Source organism: Geotrypetes seraphini, chromosome 8 (assembly GCF_902459505.1).
Source record: "Geotrypetes seraphini chromosome 8, aGeoSer1.1, whole genome shotgun sequence".
Lineage (NCBI taxonomy): Eukaryota > Metazoa > Chordata > Amphibia > Gymnophiona > Dermophiidae > Geotrypetes > Geotrypetes seraphini.
Window position 1 is genome coordinate 14853432 of NC_047091.1, and position 27350 is coordinate 14880781.

Genomic DNA, 27350 nt, shown 5'->3' on the forward strand with positions numbered 1-27350 from the left:
TTGTCTGCAGGAGACCCATCTTAATATAAAGGAATCACAGAAACTAACGGGTGGGTGGGTGAAAGAATGTTTTTTTGCTCCAGCAGAGGGTAAAAAAGCAGGAGTAGCAGTTCTTATAAATAAAAAGTGTATGGCCAATTTTAAGATAGTAAATTCGGACCCACATGGAAGATGGCTACATGTTGATATAAGTATGGGAAATAATGCCCTGACGTTGTTCAATATATATGCCCCTAATTCGAATCAATCAGAATTCTTTAAAAAATTGCAGAGTATGTTGTTACCACTGGCTGCTTCTAATTTAGTGGTGGCTGGAGATTTTAATGCTGTAATGGATCCATTAATGGATAAAAAACCAGGTAAAAGTATAAAATCTTTAGGTTTAGATAATTTGGTTCAATCATGTGATTTGAAGGATATATGGCGTATTCTTCATTTTAATGATCAGGAATTTTCATTTTGTTCACAGGTTCATAAATCATTTTCAAGAATAGATTATATTTTTATTTCATCACATAAGGTGCAGCAAGTGATTAAGGCTTCCATTGATCCCATTATCATTTCGGATCATGCGGGAGTATGGATAGATTTATAATTAGATCAATTAGAAAATAGAAGACCTCTTTGGAGATTTGATAATGCATTGCTTGTGGATGAAAAATTTTTGGAAAATTTTAAAACACAAATTAGTGATTTCTTTCAAATTAATTTAGTGGAAGATACATCTATTGAAAATGTATGGGACGCTTTTAAAGCGACTATGAGAGGTCATATTATATCATATTCGGCTTTTGTTAGGAAACAGATTAAAAAACAGTATATAGAGTTAGAAAAAGAAATTAAAATACTAGAAACTAAATTGGTAAGCAAATGGGAACATGATGTATTACAAGCTCTTTTGAAAGCAAAAGGTAAATATAACGAATTAGCTTCAAAAATGATAAGAAGAGACTTGTTTTCCAAACAGACAATGTATTATGGAAATTCTAATAAGGCGGGAAGATTATTGGCAAATTATCTTAAAGCAAAAAAAAGAAGAACTAACATTAATGGGATAAAAGATGATAATGGTATAATAACCAATCAAACGGATATAATTTTAAAGCAATTTCTAAAATTTTATAAGGACCTGTATTCTTCCGAGCCTTATTTGGAGAGGCAAAAAGATGGTAAAAATTTTTTAGATTTAATTATTGGACCTAAGGTTCCTGATCATATAAAACGGAGTTTAGATGAACCTATATCATTAAAAGAATTAGAAACAGCGTTGAGATCTCTTAGAGTTGGATCCGCTCCAGGTGGTGATGGTTATACAGTAGAATTTTATAAAACATTTCAAAATGTCCTTTCCCCATATTTACTAAATTTATATCAGACACAACTTATAAAAGGTGATATTAAAGGTACTATGGCTGAATCAATAGTAATTGTTTTGCCTAAGCCAAATAAAAGATCCTACTTTGGTTTCAAACTACAGGCCTATATCTTTAATAAATGTGGATAATAAACTTTTGGCGAAAATTTTGGTTTTGAGATTAGCCAAAGCTCTCCCACATATAATAGACACGCATCAGACGGGTTTCGTTGCTAAAAGACATTCCTCTAATAACTCTAGATCATTGTTTCATATGTTAAATTTATTTAAAAAAATGGATGAACCGACTTTTACAGTTTCCTTGGATGCAGAAAAAGCGTTTGATAGGGTAGAATGGAATTTTATGTATCAGGCTTTAGAATGGTTTGGTATAGGTTCTGGATTTATACAAATGGTAAAAACATTGTATAGCTTCCCGATTGCAAGATTAAATATTAATAATATGATATCTGATGGTTTTCAATTGCAGAGGGGAGTTAGACAAGGTTGTCCTTTATCTCCTTTGTTATTTGATGTTGTATTAGAACCCTTATTGTTAGCAATACAGCAAGAAAGGGGGATACAGGGTATTCCATATTCTGATATGGAATATAAAATTTCGGCTTATGCGGATGATATTTTACTTTATTTGAGGAATCCAGAGTCTACCTTATCTTGTCTATTGGAATTAATTGATATGTTTGGCAAATTTTCAGGTTATAAAATTAATTGGAGTAAGTCTGAACTTATACCTTTAAATGTTCATTGGGTAAAAGGATTATTTGACGCTTTTCCGTTCATATGGAGAGAAGAAGGATTTAAATATCTTGGCATTCAAGTTAAAAATACAATTGAAGATACAGTAAAAGAAAATGAAACATTTGTATTGAAAAGAGTTACAGAGTTATGTGAGCAATGGAATCCGTTACATCTTTCTTGGTGGGGGGAGAGTTCAAACTATTAAAATGATGATCTTGCCTGTAGTTTGCTACCAAATGAGTATGATACCTATTTATTTTCAGGGGTCTTTTTATAAAAAGCTTAATAGCATTTTAACGAAATTTCTTTGGCTTGGTAAAACGCATAGAATAGCTTTGGTATCTTTGCAAAAATCAATTAAGGAGGGAGGGGTAAATTTTCCAAATTTTTATAGGTACCATCAAGCCTATATTTTACATCAGGGTATGTATTGGATCCTCCCAGAATTGATAGATAATGCACCGGATTGGTTATATTTGGAATGGCGCCTTATGTTTCCCCTAAATTTAGTTCATCTTCCAAGTATCAACATGCCTAGAAGATACAGAGAAAATAAGATATTAATGGATACTTGGAAAACGTTGAGGTTTATTAGTAAATTAACACCTGTCCCAATAAACAAGTCAACTAATCAGTCTTTATGGATAAACTCCAAGATTAAAATTGGCGGAGCTCAAATCCTTTGGAAGGACTGGATTATTGCAGGCATTAGATCTCTGAATGATGTTATTTCGGAAGGTAAACTGCTAGAATTTTCACAATTGCAACATAGATTTGGTCTTAGTAAAAAACAAAGTTTTAAATGGTTGCAATTGAAGCAGGCCATTCAGGTTGGGTTCCCTGAATGGAAAACATTGAATAATCAATATAGTTTATAGTTCTTATGCTTCCAAGCAGACTTCCTAGGGCATCAAGCCGCATTGTGGTATAAATTAATATCTGGATATTTGAATAAAAAACCAAAAAATGGTCTAAGAGACATTTGGAGCATTGAGATTAAGCATCAAATTACTGCATCTCAATGGCCACTAATTTGGTCTTGGAGTATGAGATGTACAGTGTCAGCATCTATGAGACAAACTTGGTTCTTTTTATTACATAGAGCTTTTTGGACCCCTACACGTTTGCAAAAATTAGATAGTTCTAAGTCCAATAAATGCTGGCACTGTAATCTGAAACCTGGGACTTTGGATCATTTACTGTATCATTGTCCCTACATTAAAAGTTTTTGGAATGCAATTTGGCCACAAATTAATAAATTGATGGAAAATCATGTAGCAATATCATATGATACAGTGTTATTTGGAATGATGATGAGAAAAAAAAGTCAAATTTCACCAGAAAATAACAAGCTTTTACTAGTCATGACAGGGGTTGCCATTCAGCATATAACCAATAACTGGAAGAATCATAGTAACCTTAATTATACATTTTGGTGGAATACAATTTGTCATATATTCAAAATGGAAAGAGTAATAGCAATACAAAGAGGGACATATCCTAAATTTATAAAAATATGGGGGCCATTGACAAAGTATTGTACTGAATGAATAGTAGGATTTATCTTCTTATTTTCTTCTTTTTCTTGTCTTATTTATGGCACACATGGAGGGGGGGTAGTGAAAATAATTTTACATAACATGTTATAATATGGTATACAATATGTATAAGGTGATTGAAAAGTACTTGAAGGGTGGGGGGTGGGAGAAGGGATAAAAAAATTTGTTCAGAATATTATGTAATAGATATAAAAGTGATATTGTGTATTATTAGTTGTAACTCAATATTTTGTACACTTCATGTAAAATATGAAAATGAATAAAGAATTATAAAAAAAAAAAAAAGAAAAAGTAGACAGGGACAGATTTTTCAATTTAAGGGGCACCACAAGTACGAAGGGGCACTTGGAGAAATTAAAAGGGGACAGGTTTAGAACAAACGCTAGGAAGTTCTTTTTCACTCAGAGGGTGGTGGATACATGGAACGCGCTTCCAGAGGCTGTTGTAGACAAGAAAACATTAAATGGTTTCAAAGAAGGTTTGGATAGATTCCTAGAAGAAAAAGGGATTGAAGGGTATAGATAGGTATAGACCACTACTCAGGCAATGGGCCTGATGGGCCGCCGCGGGAGCGGACCGCTGGGCAGGATGGACCTATGGTCTGCCTCAGCGGAGGCAACTTCTTTTGTTCAGTGTTTATCATTCTCTCACATGGGAATGGTTCAAATAGGTTAATTTGCACATGCCTTTCTGATGCGGCTCGAATCCTCTTCTTTCCCTTGCAGGCAGGCCTCCCCTCCGTTACCTTTTTTTTTTCCCATTCTGTCGCCCTCCCTCGCTAGACACAGCTGCCTGCCTGGTCCCAGCAAGCAGTGATGGCTGACGCGACTCAACTCCTCTTCTTTTCCCTTGCAGCGGCGCGACACACAGGAATGCCTGTCTGATCTCGCACCACTTCCCGCGAGACTGTTCGTGGGAAGTGGTGCGGGACCAGGCAGGCAGCAACTGTGCGCTGCTTCACTGCAAGGGAAAAAAAGAGGACTCCAGCTGCAAGCCACGACAGCCATCACTGCTTGCCGGGACCAGACAGGCAGCCGCGTCTAGTGAGGGAGAGCAACAGAATGAAAAAAGAAAAAAAAAAAAAAGGTAATGGTGGGGCCTGCCTGCCTGCTGAATTACACATAGGAAGCAGGGAGAAGCTGGGCCTGCGGGGAGGCCTGGAGGGAGGAGGCCTGCTTGCTTGCTTGGGTTGGGGGGGGGCTGCCAGGGAGGGAGAGGCCTGCTTGCTTGCCTGGGGGGCAGGCCTGCTTGCTTAGGGGGGGGAGGCCTGGGAGGAGGGGAGGCCTGCTTGCTTAGGGGGGGGAGGCCTGGGAGGAGGAGACCTGCCTGCATGTCCTGTCCCTACCTGCCAGCCACTAGGCCTGCCTGCCCTGTGCCCTGTCTAGGCCTACCACTAGACCACCAGAGAGGGTACAGGGTAATAATAATAACAGTTTATATACCGCAATACCGTTAAGTTCTATGTGGTTTACAATAGATTTTGAAAATGACCAATTTTTTTTTTTTGTAATTTCTTGTTGTAATACATCTTGGATAATTCTTTTGTAATTCGCCTTGAACTGCAAGGTAATGGCGGAATAGAAATCCCTAATGTAATGTAATGTAATTAAGCGAGGTACAAATTGATTTAAGAGGGGGGAAGAGGAGAGTTAATAGGACCGGAAATGCGTACAGGGTCAGAGCCTGGAAGGGAGGGGGGACAGGTGCAGATCTTGGCAAGGAGTGTGGGGTTGGATGCAGCCCTTGGCAGGGAGAATTTGGTTCAGAATATATTTTTTTCTTGTTTTCTTCCTCTAAATCTGGGGTATCTCTTATGGAGCGAAAAATATGGTACATAGACAACAAAAATCAAATCAAAGGGAAAAAACCTCGGCGTTCCACAAAAGCAGAAAAGTCCAGAACAACAACAACAAAAAAGTTGTGGAGCCAATGATCTGGATGAAGCAAGATTAAAAACAAAATCAAAAGGTCAAAACAGTGACCAGTCACAACAGTAGCAAAACTACTAGTTTATATGAGCAACATAGTCCACTGTAACAGGAAGACCCAATATGGTCTGTGTTTAGTCTATTTAAAGCCTTTCTCAGGGGTCCTCTATGTTGTATTGCCTAAAACAATTGACCACATGGAGATATATATTTATTTTGATTTCTACCCCGTTCTTACAGAAACTCAGAACAGGCTACAAGTAGATATTCACAATCGTTTGAAAACAGACTAGTCATGACAACAAATAGGTTACAGTAGACAATAACAGAGCTTATTCTAGAGACCAGACTGGTCATAGCGAAGAGTACTAGGAGAAGTATATTGAGGAGGCAGTTTTTAATGGCCCGATTGGCGGAAGAGGAAGGTGTATATATAGTGTTTGTAGCAAAATAACTGTTTCCTCCAGAAAAGGCTCAAAAAAGGTTTTTTTGGAGTGGGACGGTAGTCATCTTAAACAAAAAGAAACTATATACAGTAAAACCTTGGATTGCAAGTAACTTGGTATGCAAGTGTTTTGCAAGACAAGCAAAACATTTTATTAAATTTTAACTTGATATACAAGCAAGGTCTTGCAATACAAGTACATACAGTATACACGCATCACAACTGAGCCGATGGTTCTCTCTCCGACGCTGTGGGAGTGTAGTGACTTCTAAACGAGCAAGGTCTTGCAATACGAGTACATACAGTATTTTGTATTAAGGTTTTTGTGGAACAAATCATCTGAGTTTCCATTATTTTTTATGGGGAAATTTGCTTTGATATACGAGTGTTTTGGATTACAAGCATGTTTATGGAACAAATTATGCTCGCAAACAAAGGTTTTACTGTATTAGATTCATTTATTAAAGCTATTATGTTGCTTCTTCATTTACAAATCACCATGCTTGTTGGTAAGCAGCAGCACTAAAAGATAAACTTGAATATTCAATTTGATTCTGTGTACATTGTGGAGCACTTGAGTTGACATAGAAGCAAGGTTATTGCTGCAAAAGTGGTAATGAAAATGCCGTCTTTCATAAAAAGACTTCTTTAGAGCATATTTATTGATAGAGCCTGAATATCACCCAGGGAGATGAATTTCCAAGCAGATGAAAACATGGAAATGTTCTAAAACATGTACTCCTACAAACTCTCCCCTCTCAAACAATACACCATATGATTCTCAGTGATCAGAGTTCACTTACTTTGAAGGATACATTTGTGAGGTATAGTCACCAGTTGATCTGGACCCATAATCATTGCAAGTCAGAACTAAAAAGGAAGGAAAATGATATTTTATACAGAATTATAAGAAAATTCCAATTCAGACACAACCTCTTGCATCTCAGGCCTTTGTTTTGATTTGCAAGCCAGGCAGCTAGATACTTTCAACAATTTTATTAGTATACCACAAGGAGACTGCTCCAAAACCAGGGGACATTTGAAGCAGCAGTGGCAGGAAATTGAAGCACAAGGATAAGAGATACCTTCAGAATCAGTCACATAGCTTTTGCATTCTGTACAGCCTCCTATAATCTTGCTTGCAGCGACAAATGCCATCTACTAATAATTGTAACAAAAGTTATTAAAATTGTTGCCTATCTTCTCAAGACTTCTACAATTCAGTCAAGTCAAGACTGTTATAACTCATCTGCCTTTTATTCCTCCTCTTACCCTCTCAGTTTCTTCTTCATGGGGAAATAATGTTAATGTTAGGGTAACCTCTAGGACTTTATAACTTCTTAGATAGCTCTAGTAAAGTTCCTATATGGATATGTTAAAAGTTGTAGAATATTTAGTAGACTGTATATGGAGTGGAGTGGCCTAGAGGTTTGGGTTGCAGCCTCGATACCCTAAGGTTGGTAGTTCAAAATCAGCACTGCTCCCTGCGACTCTGGGCAAATCACTCCATTGCCCCGGGACAGATAGGGATAAATACCTAAATGTAAACCACTTAAGCTAAAAGTGGTCTATAAATATTAAAAAATAAATAAATGTTTATATACACTTCTATAAACGGCATCCCGATTGTAGGTGGCAGTAGGTATCCTACCAAGTCTAGCCAGCTAATCGGGACACACATTTAAAAAAGAAACATAAAAACAACACCCCGAGGTAGGCAGCCTACATGCAAAGCATAAATAAAGAAAGCTAAGAAAGAATATGAAAAGAAACTTGCCAAAGAGGCAAAAACTTAACTATTTTTTCAAGTACATGAAAAGCAGAAAACCAGTGAGAGAATCTGTGGGACTGCTGCATGATCAAGGAGCAAAAGGGGCGCTCAGGGAGGATAAGGCCATAGTGGAGAGACTGAATTAATTTTTTACTTCAGTCTTTACAAAAGAATATGTAAGATCTAACTGAACCGGAAATGGTTTTCAAGGGTGATGATGCAGAGAAACTGAAAGAAATCTCAGTTAATCTGGAAGATGCACTAAGCCAAATCAACAAATTAAAGAGTGATAAATCACCTGGACCGGTTGGTATACATCCCAGGGTACTAAAAGAACTCAAACATGAAATTACTGATCTGCTGTTAGTGATCTGTAACCTGTCACTAAAATCACCTGAAGATTGGAGGGTGGCCAATGATATGCTGATTTTTAAAAAGGGTTCTAGGGGAGATCTTACAGATCAGTAAGCCTGACTTCAGTGCCGGGCAAAATGGTAAACAATTATAAAAAATAAAATTGTGGAACACAGACTAACATGATTTAATGAGACAGAGTCAGCATGGGTTCAGCCGAGGGAGATCTTGCCTTCTTGACTTCTTTGAAGGTATGAATAAACATGTGGATAAAGGTGAGCCAGTTGATGTAGTATATCTAGATTTTCAGAAAGATTTTGACAAAGTTCCTCATGAGAGGCTCATGAGAAAATTAAAGAGTCATGGGATAGGTGGCAAAGTTCAGTTATGGATTAGGAAATGGTTATCGGATAGAAAACAGAGGGTAGGGTTAAATGGTCATTTTTCTCAATGGAGGAGAGTAAACAGTGGAGTGCTGCAGGGATCTGTACTAGGACCAGTGTTATTTAACTTATTTGCAAATGATATGGAAATTGGAACGATGAGTGATGTGATTAAATTTGCAGATGACGCTAAACTGTTCAAAGCTGTCAAAACGCATGCAGATTGTGAAAAATTGCAGGCAGACCTTAGGAAATTGGAAGACTGGATGTCCAAGAGGTAGATGAAATTTAATGTGGACAAATGCAAAGTGATGCACATTGAGGAGAATAACCTGAATCAGTTACCAGATGCTAGGGTCCACCTTGGGGGTTAGCGCCCGAGAAAAGGATCTGGGTATCACTGTAGATATTTCGATGAAACCTTCTGCCCAGCGGCCAAAAAAGCAAACAAGATGGTTAACAAGACTAAGAATGTAATAATGCCTCTCTGTATGTAAGAATGTTATAATGCCTCTGTATTGCTCTATGGTGCGACCTCACCTGGGGTATTGTGTTTAATTCTGGTCTTATTCCAAAAAAGATACAGCAGCACTAGAAAAAGTTCAAAGAAAAGCAACTAAGATGATAAAGGGGATGGAATGCCTCTCACATGAGGAAAGACTAAAAAAGTTAGGGCTCTTCAGCTTGGAAAAGAGACGGCTGAGGGGAGATATGATTGAAGTCTACAAAATCCTGAGTAGAGTAGAACAGGTACAAGTGGATTGATTTTTCACTCTGTCAAAAATTACAAAGACTAGGGGACACTCGAAGTTACAGGGAAATACTGTTAAAATCAATAGGAGGACATATTTTTTCACTCACAGAGAATAGTTAAGCTCTGGAACCATTGCCAGAGGTTGTGATAAGAGCAAATAGCGTAGCTGGTTTTAAGAAAGGTTTGCCAATGCTTGCCCTAGATCGAGCAGGTGAAGTCGGCCAGCAGGAGGGATGCCCAGTCATTCAAGCCAGAACCCCCGTGTCCCTCAAATGTCCGCGGCCCCACTCCCTCCTGCCGGAACCCCCCTGAAAACCTGACCCCCAACCCGACACTGAGAGAAACCCGAGAGAGAGAGAGAGAAAAAACCCGAGAGAGAGAGAGAAACCCGAGAGAGAGAGAGAAACCAGGATGATAAATGGATAGAAGTAGTGGGTCAGCTGATGCTGATTTAAGAATGGGCTTAACTACCACAGATTTTAGTGAATTGATAGTTAATGGCTATCTCAAATTTACCATCCTTCAAAATTAGTTTTCATTCAACTACAAACACATAAGAACATAAGAATTGCCATCTCCGGATCAGACCCTGGGTCCATCAAGTCTGGTGATCTGCACACACAGATAGTGACATAGTTTTAGTCCCCATATCACTGTATGCTTCTCAAGGGAGATGTGCATCTAATTTACCCTTACCCGTAATCACTCTATGCCACTCTTAAGGAGATGTGCATCTAGTTTACCCTTAAATCCTAGAACGGTGGATTCTGCAATTACTTCCTCTGGGAGAGCATTCCAGGTGTCCACCACTTGCTGCGTGAAACAGAATTTCCTGATATTCGTCCTGGACCTGTCCCCTCTCAGCTTCAATCTATGTCCTCTTGTCCATGTCACATTGGACATTGTAAATAACTGCTTTCCCTGCTCTATTTTGTCGAATCCTTTCAGTATTTTGAAAGTCTTGATCAGATCCCCTCGCAGTCTCCTCTTCTCAAGGAAGCAAGACTGGTTCTTCACCCACATTGAAAGATTAGGTTTCTTCCCTCTGCTAATCTTCCTTTTTGTATAGCTTCTTGGGATGCTGAAGCTAATAGAGATACAAGATCCATCCGTTCAGCATCCCGAGGCTTGTACAAGAACAGTTGTTGTTTAGGATAGGTTATAGCACGAAGATTATGTTGACCTCACTCCTTAGTGAAATGTATAAGAAACTCGATGAAGGCTACATTGCACTTGTCAACTCATTAGAATTGTCAGATGACACTGATGCTGCTGATCATGATTACATAATCGGCTTGCTGCGACTAGGCTCAAGGGCTCAGTTCTTAAACAGTTCATGGCAATCCTTCAAAACCATTCATTTAAGGTCTCTATATCCAATATTCTATCTGGCTCTTTATTCAGTGTCTTGTGGAGTCCCACAAGACTCCATTCTCTCACCAACCCTTTTCAACATCCTACTGAGCCCTTTAACAGCCTTGATACAATCCCTAGAGATGAATACCTATTTCTACACTGATGACATTTGTATTCATACTACTACAAACAGTAATCTTAACTTGGACCCTCTACAAGATTGTTTAGATAAAGTGTCACATTGGTTTACAGGAGCATCAACTAATCTTGAATCCACAAAATAAAACCACAGCATGCCTGTATCCTTGGAAGATTAAGGTTAATTCAAAATACAGCAGTTCGCTTAATCTTTGAGTTGAAAAAACAAGAACATGTCAGCCCTTATTACCGGCAACTGCACTGGCTACCAGTTGAAGCTAGAATAATATTCAAATTTGCTTGTATTTGTTATAAACTGTTATCTGGATTATCACCATTTTACCTTTTTTCACACTTTGAATTGTATAGATCAGTCAAGCTTACTCATCGTTCTTGTCCATTTACCTTTCCTAATCCTAAAAATTGCCGTTACAAGAAGTTTTTTGACAGAACCTAGGCCTTTCAAGCAGGCAAAGTCCAATCTTGGTTAGACAATATGATCCGTCAAGCTGTATCATATTGTTCCTTTAGGAAACTAGTAAAGACCTACTTTTAAAAAAAATATTTTACTTGATTGATGACTAAGTAACTGTATTTATGCTTTTTACATATCTGTATCTTATCGCTGATTGTCCAGTTCTCTTATTTGTAAACCGCCTTGAACTCTTTGGGTGTTGGCGGTATAGAAAAATAAAGTTATTATTATCCCTTCATGCGTACCCTGTTCAACCAGTGAATCAAGTCAGAGGTAATCCTAGATTCAAAACTAAGTTTTTCCACCCAAAATCTCATTGGTACTGAGGGCTGAATTTGTTGATTACTGAAAGCTTCTATACCGCTACAAAAGACTGGAGAGTCAATTCAGAGCGGTTTACATGAGTCTTTGTAATGGTGTTACAATACTGCTCTTCGTAGGATCAGATCTGCTCAATGCTTTTCAGACTTTAATTCTTTGCATACACCACACCATGCATTCATGGGTTCAAGGTTAGACTACTGTAATGTTGTTTACCAGGTCTCCTGAAATTTGAACTCAAGGGTCTTCAAATTTACAGAATACCGCTGCTTGAGTCTCATGTAATGCAAGAGTGATCACATTACTCTGCTTTTCAAAAAATTACATTGGTTTCCAATTTGTTATAGAATTTAGTTCAAAATACCTGTATATACTTGAATATAAACCCATCTGAATGACAAAAACTAGGGTTACCAGACATCCAGGAAAACCCGGACATGTCCTTTTTTTAGAAGACATGTCTGGGTGCCTGGCAGTTTGTCTGGGTTTTGAAAGTCTCTGAGCTTGAGGTCACATTTGGAGGCCCTCTACTCACATATGGACGTCAACACAATGATGTCATATGCATGTGCATATGAATGTGATATCATCGCCTCGACACCTGCACATGCGCAGAGGCCCCCCCCCAGATGCGGCACCGAGCTCCAGGAAGGAGACTGGAGGTTTATGTGGGGACAGAGCTGGGGGATGAATGGGGTGGAGCTGGAGAAAGAACAGGACGGGGGCCAGGCACCCTCTTTTTTGTTTTATTAGGAGGAAAGTGCCAATCCCTTCTACAAGCTTTCAAAAATCTAGCATTTTGTCTGAACATACTGCCAGATCCAAATCACCTCTTCCTGCAAACTGCTCCTTCTGGATTTCCCACTGAAGGATTTCTTCCTCTTGCAGTCTGTTCAGATGTCAGCAGCATGAGATATTTCTTCAGCACCAATATGATCACGCAACACCTCTTTGTGAATCATTACACCGACTCTCCATTTCATGCTTTTCCCTTGTCTACAAATGAATTCACTCTGAATTGCAGTGTTATCTTTCCCTCTCATATACCCTTAAATTCCTTCTTTCTCAACTTTCTTCTGATAGGAAGCCAGTATTACCCTTCTCCCTTGCTACTAAACCTTGACTCTGTGCCTTCCAGCTTGCTATAGCAAAAATATGAAATACTCTTCCTGCATACATATGCTGTGATGCCTCATCTCTTTTTGAAGTGTTTAAGGTTTTATCAAAAATTATTTTTATAACTATTAAACTTTTCAACACATGGAGGGGCATAATCAAAAATGTGCCTAAGTCTGAGGTTGGGTGTTTTGTGCAAGATGTCCACAAATCCAGCAGGAAAAATGTCCATTTTCAAAAGCTGCCATACATCTCCACCCCTCCAGCACTCCTGGCCCCCCCCCCCTCCTATACCATCAGAAGAGCAAACGAAGGAGGGAAGCTCACTCCCTCCTGCCTACAGGGCCCGTGTGCTGCAAATGATGGGACTTCCCCCTCCCAATGCATCTTGGGATGCAGTGAGATGGGAAAGTCCCGTCATATGCAGCATGCGGGCCCTGTAGGCAGGAGGGAGTGAGCTTCCCTCCTGCGCTTGATCATCTGATGGTAGGGGGAAGGAGGCCCAGGAATGTGTGTGTGGGGGGGGGGGGCGGAGATGTCAAGAGAGGTCCAGGATGTCATGGAGAGGGGTGTAGAGCTCAACAACGCAGCTGATCCTGGCAGGTGGAATCTCTATCAGCTGAGCCGCCAAGAATCCCCAAAAGCAGTTCAGCTGATGGGGATTCCTTCTACCACGATTAGCTGATAGGAAGCTTATGTTTTTTTTTTTTTATTTTGCTGTTTGGGTAGTGGGAGGGGGTTGTGAACACTGAGGGGAGTAAAGGGAGAACATGCCTTAAATCCTCCAGTGGTCTTCTTGTCAGTTTGGGCACCATTGTGGAACTTAAGATGCAACTCAAACAGGTCTAACTGCCGCGTCTCAGTTCAGTTCTAGAAAAGCTTTGATTATGGCTGGGATGCATCCAGGATGAAGCCTGCCCGATTCCCGCCCATAACATACCTCCCAACACACCTCTTTGCTCTCTGGACGCACAGCAGTTTAGAAGTGCTGTTACAGGTCCAGAAAGTTGGTTTTGATTATCGGCACTTGGACATCCCTGCTATTAGGACGTCCAAGTGCCAACTTAGGCTTGTTTTTGGACATTTTAAAGTTTTGATTATGAGCCCCATACAATCTTAACAAATAGCAACATTACTGAAGTTTAAATTGAACCACAATCCACCTGTCAATCATTCTTCTAATGCTGCTTTTAAATGTTAAACCTACTCTTACCACACAGACTTGTTTCCTTGCCCACAGTCTACTCTAGCCCCTAAGATTCTCATTAGGTCTAGCTGCTTGCAATTGGCCTACTGCTTTAACTTGTTTGTTGTCTGTTTGTCTGTCTTATGAGACTGAGAGAAGCAGGAACTGTCTACCATGTTTTTGTAAAGTGCTCTATACACCAGGCAATGCTATATAAATTATATTAGTAACTATTATTATTAACATTACTACTACAATGAAAAAAATGTTTCTGGATTAAAACTGTTTTAGTGACGTAGTTACAAAAACCCTGTTTTAGTGACGTAATTACAAGAAGCTCACCTTATAACTTGGACATGAGTTTTTATTAATGGCATTACAATAATATTTCAATGAAAAAAATATATTCAAGAGCATTACACAATGCATTTTCCCCATAAGTTTAAGTTTCAAGTTTTATTGAATTTGATAAAGCTAATAAAGGGCATGGAGGACCTCTCATATACTGACAGACTGAAAAGGCTAGGGCTTTTCTCCCTAGAAAAGCGGAGACTTAGAGGAGACATGATAGAAACCTTCAAGATCATGAAGGGCATAGAAAAAATAGACAGGGACAGATTTTTCAAATTAAGGGGATCAACAAGTACAAGGGGGCACTCAGAGAAATTGAAAGGGGAGAGGTTTAGAACAAACGCCAGGAAGTTCTTTTTCACACAGAGGGTGGTGATTACATGGAACGCGCTACCGGAGGATGTGATAAACAGGAGCACACTACAGGGGTTCAAAGAAGCTTTGGATAGGTACTTGGAAGACAAAGGGATTGAGGGGTACAGATAAGAGTAGAGGTAGATTATAGGGATGGGATTAGAGGTAAGTTATAAAATTAATCAGGGGTCACTGTTCAGGCACTAGGCCTGATGGGCCGCCGCGGGAGCGGACCGCTGAGCAAGATGGACCTCTGGTCTGACTCAGCAGGGGCAACTTCTTATGTTCTTATGCTTATTGCATACTAAGCGAGTAACATTTAAAAATATATTGTATACAACATTAAAAGGGGGGGAAAGAAAACACTAACTGACAATACAGACGAACTTAGATACATAAGGAAAGGGCAAAGGTGGGCAAAAAGTTACAAAATTGCTGTTTTTCTGGAGAAAAAAGAGAGCAAAAGCCGAGTAGGGGAAAAAACATTAGGATTGGGATAAAATGGATAAAAAGAGTTATTTTAAAGATTAAAAGAAGCTTTGAAAAGAAAAGTTTTTAAATTGGTTTTAAATAAATTAAGATCTTTAACTTCTCTTATGTATAAGGGGAGAGTATTCCAGGTAAGAGGGGACATAACTGAAAATATGTCATGACGTCTGGTTCCAATGATTTTCAAGGAAGGAACCATTAGCAGTCCTTGTGTTGTAGACCACAGGGAACGAGTCGAGTTATATGGAACTAGAAACCGGTCTATAAATTGTGGTTCACTAGTGGATAATGTTTTAAATGTTAAGAGTAGAATTTTGTATGTTATTCGTTGATTAATGGGAAGCCAGTGTGAGTCTATTAAAAAAGGAATGTTAACAGATGTTAAAAAAGGTTCTTTCTCTATGTATTATTAGTTTTCTGAGCGTACTCTTTTTCACACTTACTTTCACTGGTCATACTATGATTTACACCAAGTCCTGAAGATTCTGACTTCTGGTTGTTGGCTTCACTGTGGCCCACCTGACTGGGGAAAAAACACAAACAAGGTAGAGGACAGAGATGCAAGAACAGTGATGGTACAGAATGTAAAGACCACACTTAGAGATATACAACTATATCAGTTTTGTGGCTTTTAGTATGAAGACAAACAGTTTACTTTGAAAATCTTATTTACTGCAAGGAATATCTCTATTCAAAAGCACAAAGAAAATATATTAACACAAACATTGTTTCACTATACAAAACTCTTGTATACTCAAAACCTTAACACCATATTCTTCATAAAAATGAAATAGTGAAAGGTAAGAAATAGAAGAAAAAAAATGGGAAATCCTACATCAAAACTATTTCCTATTACCTACATATACAGTATAAGAAAGAGCACAAGGGTGTATACTCCATATGGTCAATAGATAATGGGCCTGATATTCAAAGGATTTATGCTCCTACCTTTAGGGCCCTTTTACTAAGATGCAATAGGCACTAATGCTCACCTAACAGCTTAAAATGGCATACTGCAGGACTTGGATGTCCTTTGGTAGCTGCCAAATGTGAGTGGTGTACTAAAAAAATATATATTTTTTTAAAGGGAGCAGCATGTGGGTGAACAGTTAGAACACACTAATGTAAATGCACTAACTGGTTAGCGCAGAAATACTGTGAATGGGTAGAGGAAATTTTATTTATTTTGGTATTTATATCCCGCCTATCAAGCTTATCTAAGCTGTTTACAATCAGGTACTCAAGCATTTTCCACATCTGTCCCAGTGGGCTCACAATCTATCTAATGTACCTGGGGCAGTGGAGGACTAAGTGATTTGCCCAGGGTCACGAGGAGAAGTTTGGGGTTTGAACCTACAACCTCAGGGTGCTAAGGCTGTAGGTCTAACCACTAGGCCACTCTTTCCACCAAGTGTTCACATGGTTATATTTTTTTTTTAATGGCTGTATGCTAATGGTAACATTAGCACTAGTATAAATACTGAATTCAAATACAATGGAAACAAGTCTACTTCATCGTTAGATTAACTCTATCAAAAGACTTGTAACTATAATACTATTACCAGATTTGTTACTGTGCTCTCAGATGCCTGCTCTGGTGAATCATCTAATTTAAATCATAAGATCAGCGCCATTTTGTCTCTTCAACAGGACATAGCTGCACATAAATGATACAGACCCCTGATGAAGCCATAAAAAGGTGAAACGGGTCCCCGTTGGGCAGTACAAGTTCCTTTATGCTACAACGAACTCAGGACAACACGGGTTTTGTGTTGCCATAACAGTAATACCGGCACTCAAAGTTCAGCAAGATAAGTGCCGACTTCTGTTATTTTGATGTTATCTTATGATTTAAAAATTAGAGCACTTTAAGAAGAATGATTTTGCACAAAATTTTACTGAGCTCGATGAAAGATACCATTCTCCCTGCAATATCTGGGTAGATATCTTTGATGATTCACCAGAGTAGGCATCTGAGAGCACAGTAGCAAATCTAGTAATAGTATTATAGTTACAAGTCTTTTGATAGAGTTAACATTAGCACTAGGCCATTAATACAAAAAATAGAAAACTGGCCTTTTACAGCTATGATAAAAATGGTTAATACATGAGAAAACCCCACGTAAGGGCATACTAAGGTCACTTTTTACCACAGCTTAGTAAGATCCTTTTGAGACAGGCTCCTAAATTGGCCTCTGAAAATTTATTAGGGCTAAGTGCCTACGGTCATATTCAAATTTACACCTAAATTTAGGAACATAAAAAGTGGGTGGCAAAAGGGGTAGATTTAGGGAGGGGGGAAAAAGCTAAGCATTTAGCATCGATTTTCATAAACCTACACAAATGAATTTCAGGCCTTTTAAGCTCCTAAATTAAGCTCCTTTTAACTTTTAATGTCCTAAGTTAAGATTAATTTTCAGCTGAAAATTGATGCTCCTTAGTTTGGCTGAAAAAAGGGCACAATGGTTTCTTTTTGAATGTGAGGTCCAATACAGGACTTCTTTTACAAAGTCACGCTAGCTATTGCCGCACAGCAAATGCGATAAAGCCCATTGGAACTGAATGTAAAAGGAGCCCAAAGAGTAAAACACAAGTTCACTATGAATCAATATAATTCAAAACCATGCACATACATAACAAAACCATCCTCAATATAACATCCAAATTTAAGATTAATATTGTCTTTTCATGGATCAAGAGCATGTTTCAGTGCAAGCCTGCATCAGAGGACTAATTTTACATATAGCTAATGCAGTGGTATAGTAAGTGGGGTGGACCGCCCTGGGTGCCATCTTGGTCGGAGCGCCGGCAACTCTCTGTCCCCCCATGCAGGTGCCCTTCCGCTTCCCTGCTCCCCATATCTCTCACATCTTCAAAAGCAACTACTCTAGCCTGTTGCTCATGCTAGCTTAGCTCCCTCTGAAATTACTTCTGACTCAAGGGACCAGGAAGTAACATCAGAGGAAAAGCCAGCATGAGCAGCAGGCTGAAGAAGCTGCTCATGATGGCGAAGATTTAAAGAGGTACGGGGTGGGAAGGGAGGGCGCAAGTGTGGCATGGAAGGAGTGGGGGGGGAGGGTGGCCACCATCCTGGGCGCCTCCTACTCACTATGTCACTGAGCTAATGCTTAATTAGAACAGCTCCCAAAGTGAGGCAGCCTATGGGAAGGAACAAGGGAAAGTAAAGAGCAAAAATACTGTATGTTAAATCTGTTAAAAATCACACACAAAAGGGAACCTACAATAAATTGCCTCTTACTCTCAAAAGGGGAGGCATTTCCTCAGTTTACATAGCAAAATGCTCACCAATCAAAAAGACACATATTTTCAATTGTTAAAAATTATATGCAAAACAAGTATCTACCATGACATAAGAATTACGGTATATTGGACTTGGGTACACAAGCAAAACAATATAGACCTATAAGAGCTATATAGGAACAACACCATAATCCTCCATACCATTTACCTTCCATTAGCTGCTAGCTTAAGCTGGGGCAAAAGCTCGTCCTCTGCTAGAGCGAGCCCAGACATCTAGTACTTAGATGAAAGCGCGCAGGACAATTGCGCGAGGACAAAGGAGCTCAGACAAATACACGCAGAACGTCAGCGCACCGGATTAAAAGTTAATTTAAAGCGCTCCGAGGGGGGTGGGGGGAACCCCCCAAAGTTTACTTAGAAGTGTTGGTGCTGCTGTTGGGGGGCTCAGGGGGGTACCCCCATTACAGAGGAAAGTGTCATTTTTCTCTATTTAGGGAAAAATTACGGTTTCCTCTCTAAATGTGTGTGTTTGGGGGGTGTCTCCCCCAAACGGCAGCACCAACACTTCTAAGTAAAGTGGGGGGGAAGGTTCCCCCACTCCCCCTCGGAGCGCTTTAAATCTAACTTTTAATCCAGCGTGCTGACATCCTGCGCGCATTTGTCTGAGCTCCTTTGTCCGCGTGCGATTGGCATGCTTTAGTCCTTTGGTATGACAAGCTGCTGCAGCTGCTTTGATCCCCAAGGTCCAAAGCTTCAAATTGCCTCAGTAGGACCACATCCACTCTACGATCCTGCATATCCTTCAATACTATGCCTCCCTCACTTTGGTGACCTGAGCAGCCAAGGAATCCACCTTAGGTTCAGCGAACATCTGTTGGCACTCCTGTGCAAAGGCTACAGCATAGACATTGTTTTGGCTACCTTTAAAGAGCCCTCAGGAGCATCTCAAAATGCCAGGGAAAAGATGTGGCCTGTACTTTCACTCCACTAAGGATAGAACACTGAATGCCTGCACAGTTTTTAAAATCTTACATGGTATCTTTGATCACAGGTCCCCCTAGCTTTAAATTCCTCAAGATCTTCAAGATGCAGAACTATCCATGCATTTAAACTTTCTTTTCCCACTGTAAAAGTTACCAGATCAATAAAATTGTTCATTCCTTCCCATGTTTACTAACAGCAATTGGAAACGACCTACCTTAAGAGCCTATCTATCCCATCAACTTTTTCAAAATATTTTGAAAACTACTCTGTTTCAGCATTTTCTAGCAGATAAGTTTCTATGAGGTTAATTCTTTCTTTTAAATACAACTACTGTTAACCGACTCGAGCCTTATTTCTCAGGAATGACTTGGTATATAAGCCCAAGATTTAGTTTAGTTTAGGAAGAGGCCTACTGGGAGTCTAACACCTGCAGGGAGTCAGTAATGAGCTCTAATAGCGTTGAAGGCTTGAACAGCCGGCGTACTGTGGGATCCTCCTCTTGGTCAAGGGCCACCACTGCTTCCTGTGTACTTACTCCTGTTTGTGATCCTATATCTCCCAGCAGGGAAGACTTGCTCTGTGACAGCAAGGGCATACAGAATGATCCCTCACCCTCCGAATCCCTGTCAGAAAGGTCAACAGGATCCTGGTCAGCTAATGACTGATGCGCCCTGGGATCCGACTCTCTGCCAGATGTCATATGAGGATTCTGGATATTCAAATAAGCTCTCAACATCAAATTAATAAATTCAGGAGAAAATGCCTTACTACAAGGCATCACTGGGTCCCCTTTAGGTAACTCCACCTTATGTCTCTTGGGCTTTGTGGTTTCCACACACTCACACTTAAGTATGCCACTATTCTGGAGCTTTGAGAGAGAGATTCTCACAGTAGATAGGCCCCTGCCCAGAGGTTCCTAGAGAACAAAGGAGAGGCTAAGTCCGATGCCCCTTCACATGCTGCTTAGCACATGGTGCAAGGGCACTCTTTCGGCATCTAACCAGCACAAAACTGGCATGAATTAGGGGTAAAAGAGACTGAGGGCATCATCTCTGCCAGTTTTGAGGCCAAACGAGGTGATTTGAAGGATCTGGAGAACTTTGAAGAAAAAAAAAAAAATTGGGAAATCCAAGATGGCCGTTGTGGCAGCATTTTAGAGCCAAAAACAGCTCAAACACACCTTCACTAAAGTACAAAAAACCCCCCAAACAACTCAGAAATAGGATTTTAGTGGTGGAGGACCCTAGAGGATGTGGCAGAAATTTTTTTAAAAAAGGTTTTCAGATCCCTCCAATTTTGCCAATAGGGTGTAATATTCTTACTCACTGTGACGTGCTATGGAGACTGCCTGAACTTTGAGAAATGGCCATGTCTGGGAGAAGAATCCTTTTCTCAATCGGCCAGTCCTCCAAACGTTGAAATCTTTGGGTTGCCAGTCAGATCGAAGTCAGACTGATTCCCAACCCCTGCTGAACTGCACATGCGATTAGGGGAAGGCGAAAATCACAGCCAGGACCCTGAAGAGTCTCACTGAGCCTATTTGCCTGCACGCAATTCCTTAGGCGAGCTAAGCTACTAGTGATATGAACCCCGAGTTCCACAACAGTTTCTGCAGGCTGTCCCCTGCAGACCCATGTCTACTTCTTCTCCAAGCAGCCAGAGTTGTCCCATCACTGGGGAGCTCTGGTGCACGGATAGCCACAAAAAAAACACCACAAAACATACTGAAAATGATAAATAAATATACAAAGCAGATCAGAAAAACATCTTCTGGTTCAAGTGCAAAAGGAAAAACTGAAGGGGACAGCAGAGCCCTCTGGAGGAGGTGCTGAAAAGCTGGAATGGATTCCTTCTGCATGGATTGTGAGCATGGGGAGAAGACCCTACTGTCCAGAATGACATATCTATTGCACTAGAATAGTCATTAGGCTTGATGAGTCTCAGCAAGCTCTCCATAAATTCTTAAATTTTGGCACCAGGCAGACAGAAGGGAATCATCAATCACTGCCTTTTGCTTCCTAATGGTCATGGATCCAGCAACTTTGGGGATTTCAAGCTTTGGTTCTCTCTCTCCCTGGGATAATCATCTCCTCCACTTCCAGGACTGCATACTGATTCTTCAGTTCAAGGGTAGGTGGCGTCACAGTATCCCGTCTGGGTTTTTTGTGTTTTTAAAAAAAATCTTACACCCATCGTTTTTTTAACTTTGTTAACCGCCTTGATTTGACTACAATTGTTAAGAAATGTGGTATATCAAATAAACTAACTATAATTAACTATAACTATCTATCCTGAAGATTCATGTAACCTGAGTCCAGTTGTCCTCCATTAGTACAGCCTCTTCTTCCCCACTGCTGAAAATCTTTGATGCCTCATGAAGTATTTTATCAATGTATCTCTCATTCTCGCAGATGCTTCTCAGCCTTTCCACCTCCTCACTTAGTTCCTTCATGTCCTTCAGGAAGGATTCAAGCTGAAGAAAGCTTGCACATGGAACCACCACCTCTGTTTGAGTAACATTTACTGTCGGCACAGAGAACAGAAGCCCATATTCACTAAAGTCAGAAATCGTCGCTAAACCTGTTTTCATAGGTTTAGCAACGATCGCTGCTAACCGATCCGATTCACAAACAACCCACCAAATGTTTTTCCTCCCGATCCGGCCATGCAAATTAGTAAAATCCCATGCAAAATAGCCAAGCAATTGATTCACTTACATTTGCTTGGCTATTTTTTCATCGGGTTTTATGGTCCTAAAATCCGACTGCTATAGATCTGTTGGAGATCTGTATCAGAAGTAAATTCAGTACTTATATCTTCAACCTCCAGCTGGAGTTGGAGGCGTATGCTGATTGAACAATTTAAGTAACTAAAACTGGAAAACAATAAGGATTAAGAAGAGAGAACCTCAGAACTGATTAAGCATTTCTTATTGGATCATAAGAACATAAGAATTGTCGCTGCTGGGTCAGACCAGTGGTCCATTGTGCCCAGCAGTCCGCTCCTGCGGCGGCTCCCAGGTCAAAGATTAGAGCCCTAACTGAGACCAAACCTACCTGCGTACGTTCCAGTTCAGCAGGAACTTGTCCAACCTTGTCTTGAATCCCTGGAGGGTGTTTTCCCCTATAACAACCTCTGGAAGAGCGTTCCAGTTTTCCAGCACTCTCTGGGTGAAGAAGAACTTCCTTACATTTGTATGGAATCTATCCCCTTTTAACTTTAGAGAGTGCCCTCTCGTTCGTTCTTCCTACCTTGGAGAGGGTGAACAACCTGTCTTTATCTACTAAGTCTATTCCCTTCAGTATCTTGAATGTTTCTATCATGTCCCCTCTCAGTCTCCTCTTTTCGAGGGAGAAGAGGCCCAGTTTCTCTAATCTCTTGCTGTACGGCAACTCCTTCAGCCCCTTAACCATTTTAGTTGTTCTTCTCTGGACCCTTTTGAGTAGTACTGTGTCCTTCTTCATGCACGGTGACCAGTGCTGGACGCAGTATTCCAGGTGAAGGCCCGGTACAGAGGCATGATAACCTTCTCCGATCTGTTCGTGATCCTCTTCTTAAACATTCCTAGCATTCTGTTCGCCCTCTTCGCCGCTGCTGCGCATTGCGCGGATGGCTTCATCGACTTGTCGACCAGTACTCCCAAATCTCTTTCCTGGGACGTTTCTCCAAGTACCGCACTGGAAATCCTGTATTCATGTATAAGATTTTTGTTACGAACATGCATCACCTTACACTTATCCACGTTAAACCTCATTTGCCATGTCGCAGCCCATTTCTCAAACGTGTTTATGTCCTGTTGCAGGTCTTCCCAATCCTTCTTCGTCTTCACCACTCTGAATAGCTTTGTATCATCTGCAAATATAATGACCTCGCTCATCGTACCAATTTCCAGATCGTTTTATAAATATGATGAAGGGCACGGGTCCAAGCACCAAACCCTGCAGCACTCAACTGGTGACGCTTTTCCAGTCCGAGTATTGTCCATTTACCCCCAACTCTGTTTCCTAGATGCCAACCAGTTTTTTAGTATGTCACCCTTGATTCCATAGCTCGCAATTTTTCGTAGTAGTCGTTCATGCGGGACCTTGTCAAACGCCTTCTGAAAATCCAGATATACAATGTCGACTGGCTTGCCCTTGTCTATCTGCCTGTTTACTCCCTTGAAGAAGTGCAACAAGTTCGTCAAGCAAGATCTCCTCTTGCTGAAGCCATGCTGGCTGGTCCTCATCAGATTGTGTCTGTCAAGGTGATCAATGATGCGGTCCTTTATCAGCGCCTCTACCATCATTCCCAGATCTCCTCTCGAACCTTTCTTGAAGATCGGCATAACATTCGCCACTTTCTAGTCTTTTGGAATCCTTCCCGATTTGATCGACATATTGGCTATCAGTTGAAGCAGTTCAGCCATAGTCCCTTTCAGTTCCTTGATTATCCTCGGATGGATGCCATCCAGTCCTGGGGATTTATCATTTTTAAGCCTATCAGTATGCCTGCATACCTCTTCTAGACTGACCGTCAACCCTGTCAGTTTCCCATCTTCATTTCCCGCCTATAGCCTGTCAGCTTCCGGTATGTTGTGTATATCCTCTTCGGTAAATACAGACACAAAAAATGTGTTCAGTTTGTCGGCGATGGCTTTGTCCTCCTTTAGCATTCCTTTTATTCCATTGTCATCCAATGGCCCCACCGCTTCCTTCGCGGGTCGTTTCCTCTTAATAAAGCAAAAGAACGGCTTAAAGTTTTTCGCTTCTTTGGCTATTTTTTCCTTAGTCTCTTTTGGCCCCCCTCTTACCGCCTTATGGCACCTTCTTTTATGCTGTTTGTGCTTTTTCCAGTTTTCATCTGTTTTTGACCTTTTCCATTCCTTAAACAAAGTTTTCTTGTCTCTGATCGCTTCCTTCACCGTTACAGTGAGCCACACCGGTTCCTTGTTCTTTTTCCTCGTGGATCCCTTGTTGATATGTGGTATATATAGATTTTGTGCCTCGGTGACTGTGTCCTTAAAAAGGGATCATGCTTGCTCTAGTGTCTTTACAGTGCTTATCCTCTTCTTAATCTTCTTCCCCACCATGAGTTTCATCCCTTCGTAATCACCTTTTCGGAAATTCAGTGCCGTGGCCGTCGTTCTGGATCGATGTTTCGCCCCTGTGTCCAGGTCATATTGTGATCTCTAATTCCCAGCGTCCCCTCTACTTCTACATCTTGTGCCAGTCCTCGCAGTCCATTTAGAATTAAGTCCAGAATTGCATTTCCTCTAGTATTTTCCTTGACAAGTTGTTCCAGAAAGCAATCGCCCACAGCATCCAGGAACTTGGTCTCCCTACTGGAGGTGCCTAGGTTCCATTCTATCCCCGGATAATTGAAGTCACCCATGATAACTGCGTTGCCTCCCTTGCAGTTGCATTTATTCTCATCCGTCATCTCTCCAATTTCTTCGGACTGCCCTGGTGGTTGGTAGTAGATGCCGATCTTTGTTTCCGTTTCATTTGTTCCTGGAATTTTTACCCATAGAGACTCTAACTTATTCTTTGTTTCCGGTGTGTTCTCTCCAGTAGACTCAATTCCCTCTTTGACGTATAGGGCAATGCCCCCACATTTTTGACCCACTCTGTCTCTGCGGTATAGCTTGTATCCCGGCAGCACAGTGTCCCAGACGTTTTCCTCATTCCACCATGTTTCTGTGATGCCGATGATGTCAAGGTTATCTTTTTGTACCATAGCTTCTAGTTCACCCATCTTATTCCTTAGGCTCCTTGCGTTCATGTACATACACTTGAGTTTGCGGCCTGTTACTTTCTTGCATTTCTTTCCCTCTTGTGTCCCTTTCGATCTGTCAGGATTTCTGTCTTGCCTATGATCCGGTGAGTCTTCCCTGCTATCTTCCTATTCGGTATCCTCTGGGTATACCGGTTCCCAAACCATCGACTCTGTCGACTGTCGGCTTTCCCCTTCTTCCTAATTTAAAAACTTCTCAATTTCTCTCTTGATGTTGCTTACAAGTAGCCTTGTTCCGTCTCCGCTGAGGTAGAGTCCATCCTTCCTGAATAACTTGGTTAAGTCCCTGGATTACAATTCATGGAGATATTGGGACTTTAATTGACTCATCATCAAGTTAAGTGAGCTTTATTGGGTCTGAATGGATTCAATACTTATCATTAAGAGCCTTGAAGATTGATTGATGGACTCTATTTAAAAAGCTTTAGATAGTATCTGTAGTTTTCCCAGCCTATGATTTTGTCATTAGTAGCACTCTACACTTTGTATTACTTGTTATTGTAGATTTTAAATGTAGATGAAATAAATTTTGTTAGTTTTTAGGATATGAATTGAATTAAAGAAATTAATAAATTAAACTTTTAATTAATTTTATGTTTTGGTATTTTTGGTATAGCATTTTAATGAATTCAATATCAGTAACCGATTATATTTACCCTACTTTGTATAATTGGGTAACTGTGTTACCGACAGGTCTACCTGTTTTTGTTTTGTTTTTTTTTTTTGCAATGGCACAGATATTTTGCATATATTACACATGCAAAATATCTGCCCAATAAAAATGTTTAAAAAAAACCCCAAAAATTCCCGACAGTGCTCCCTCCATCCTCGATCCAAAAAAAAAAAAAAAAAATGGCAGGAGGGATGCCCACTCCCTCCTGCCACCAGATGCTCCCCCTGTGCCTAACTTTTAAATATATCAGGAGAGATGCTCACTCCTTCTTGCCATTGCCCCCCCCCGCGATGAACTTAGATATGGCAGGAGGATGCCCACTCCCTCCTGTCGTCAGGCCCCCTCCGCCGTACCTTTAAGTCAGGAGCAGGAGGGGTGCTCAGTAAGACCCTCCTGCTCATCTGGCCACTGTCTGCGCTATGTGGGCCATAGGCCCCTCCCCAGTGCATCATCTGATGCACAGGAGAGGCCATAGTCCCTGATTGGCTCAGATGCCTCAAGCCCCTCCCCTTGGTATTAGGCATATGAGCCAATCAGGGACTCCCTTAGGCTCCCTCTATATCCCAGATACAAGGGGGAGGAGCTTTAGACTCACTGAGCAATTGGGTCAGTGGGTTTGCATGCAAACTTAAAAGTGAATCAATCGCTGTTGGAAATTTGGCCAGAGAATCGGCCAACAGCGATTGAATCGCTAATTGTTATTGAATCTAGCCCAATGATGAAAGAAAAAAAAGAGAAAGCAGAAAAAAACTCCTAACTAAAAATCATAACAAAGCTGTATCCTCTTCCTTATTGGCTGAAGAGCCTAAAAAACAAAAAATCAGCCTAGGGAGTCAATGGGAGCTGGGTGTCGGTGGGAGGGAATTAAACGCCAAACAGACTTTCCACAACTGCAATTTAAAATATTAACCTAGACCAGTGTCTCTCAAACTTTCTCGAGCCAGGGAACACTAAGGTAGTGGCCAAGGCTTCAGGCACCCAGAAGTGGGCAGATGTCATCATGATGACATCACGCATATGTGTGCCATCAACATGTTGATGTCCACGCATGAACAGAGGCCATCCACATGGGCCCTGGGACGCCAGTAGGGGGCGCCAGCAGGGAAGAGGGCCAGAGAGAAGGAGAGGCACTGGCGCCAGCTGATTGCATACAGCAGTGTTTCTCAACTACTTCAAGCTAAGTACCCCCCTAAGTCTAACAAGTACCCCAAACAGACCTCCCTAGGCCCACCCAAGCAATGCCCCAGATCCCATCCCCTTTACTAATTGTAATGCAATTTTTTCCATTCATTTTTCAGATACATACAATATACACCGCAGATATAAATTCTCAGAACTGACACATTTCAATCACTATATTGAAAATAAAATCATTTTGCCTACTGGCAATCCTCTGCAGGCTGCTGTAATTAGCTTTAAAGGTGAGACCGGGAGGCCAGGGGTGAGCCAGAGGACGCTAGAGAGAAGGGGGAAACATGTAGGCCTTCGGCAAATTGGGCAGCGCTGGCACTGCACCGAGTAAAGAAGTCAGCTGGCAGGCACCTCTCTTCCTCTTCAGTGTGCT

The 27350-nt window shown here is 40.8% G+C and overlaps 1 protein-coding gene across 15 annotated transcripts in view; it reads right to left on the minus strand.

Moving 5' to 3' along the window:
• EYA3 (EYA transcriptional coactivator and phosphatase 3) overlaps positions 1-27350 on the minus strand; it is a 243135-nt gene that overhangs the window by 110532 nt on the left and 105253 nt on the right. For 13 of the 15 annotated variants that reach the window (XR_004540320.1, XM_033954471.1, XM_033954464.1 and 10 more), the window contains 2 exons: positions 15537-15616; positions 6849-6915 (listed from right to left, as the gene is read on the minus strand). Coding sequence is in view for 14 of the 15 variants with exons in the window: in XM_033954471.1 (XP_033810362.1) it covers positions 6849-6915; positions 15537-15616 (147 nt within the window). In the remaining variant the exon portion in view is untranslated. The remainder of the gene's footprint in view (positions 1-6848; positions 6916-15536; positions 15617-27350) is intronic. The other 2 variants (XM_033954466.1, XM_033954473.1) reach the window with 1 other exon arrangement.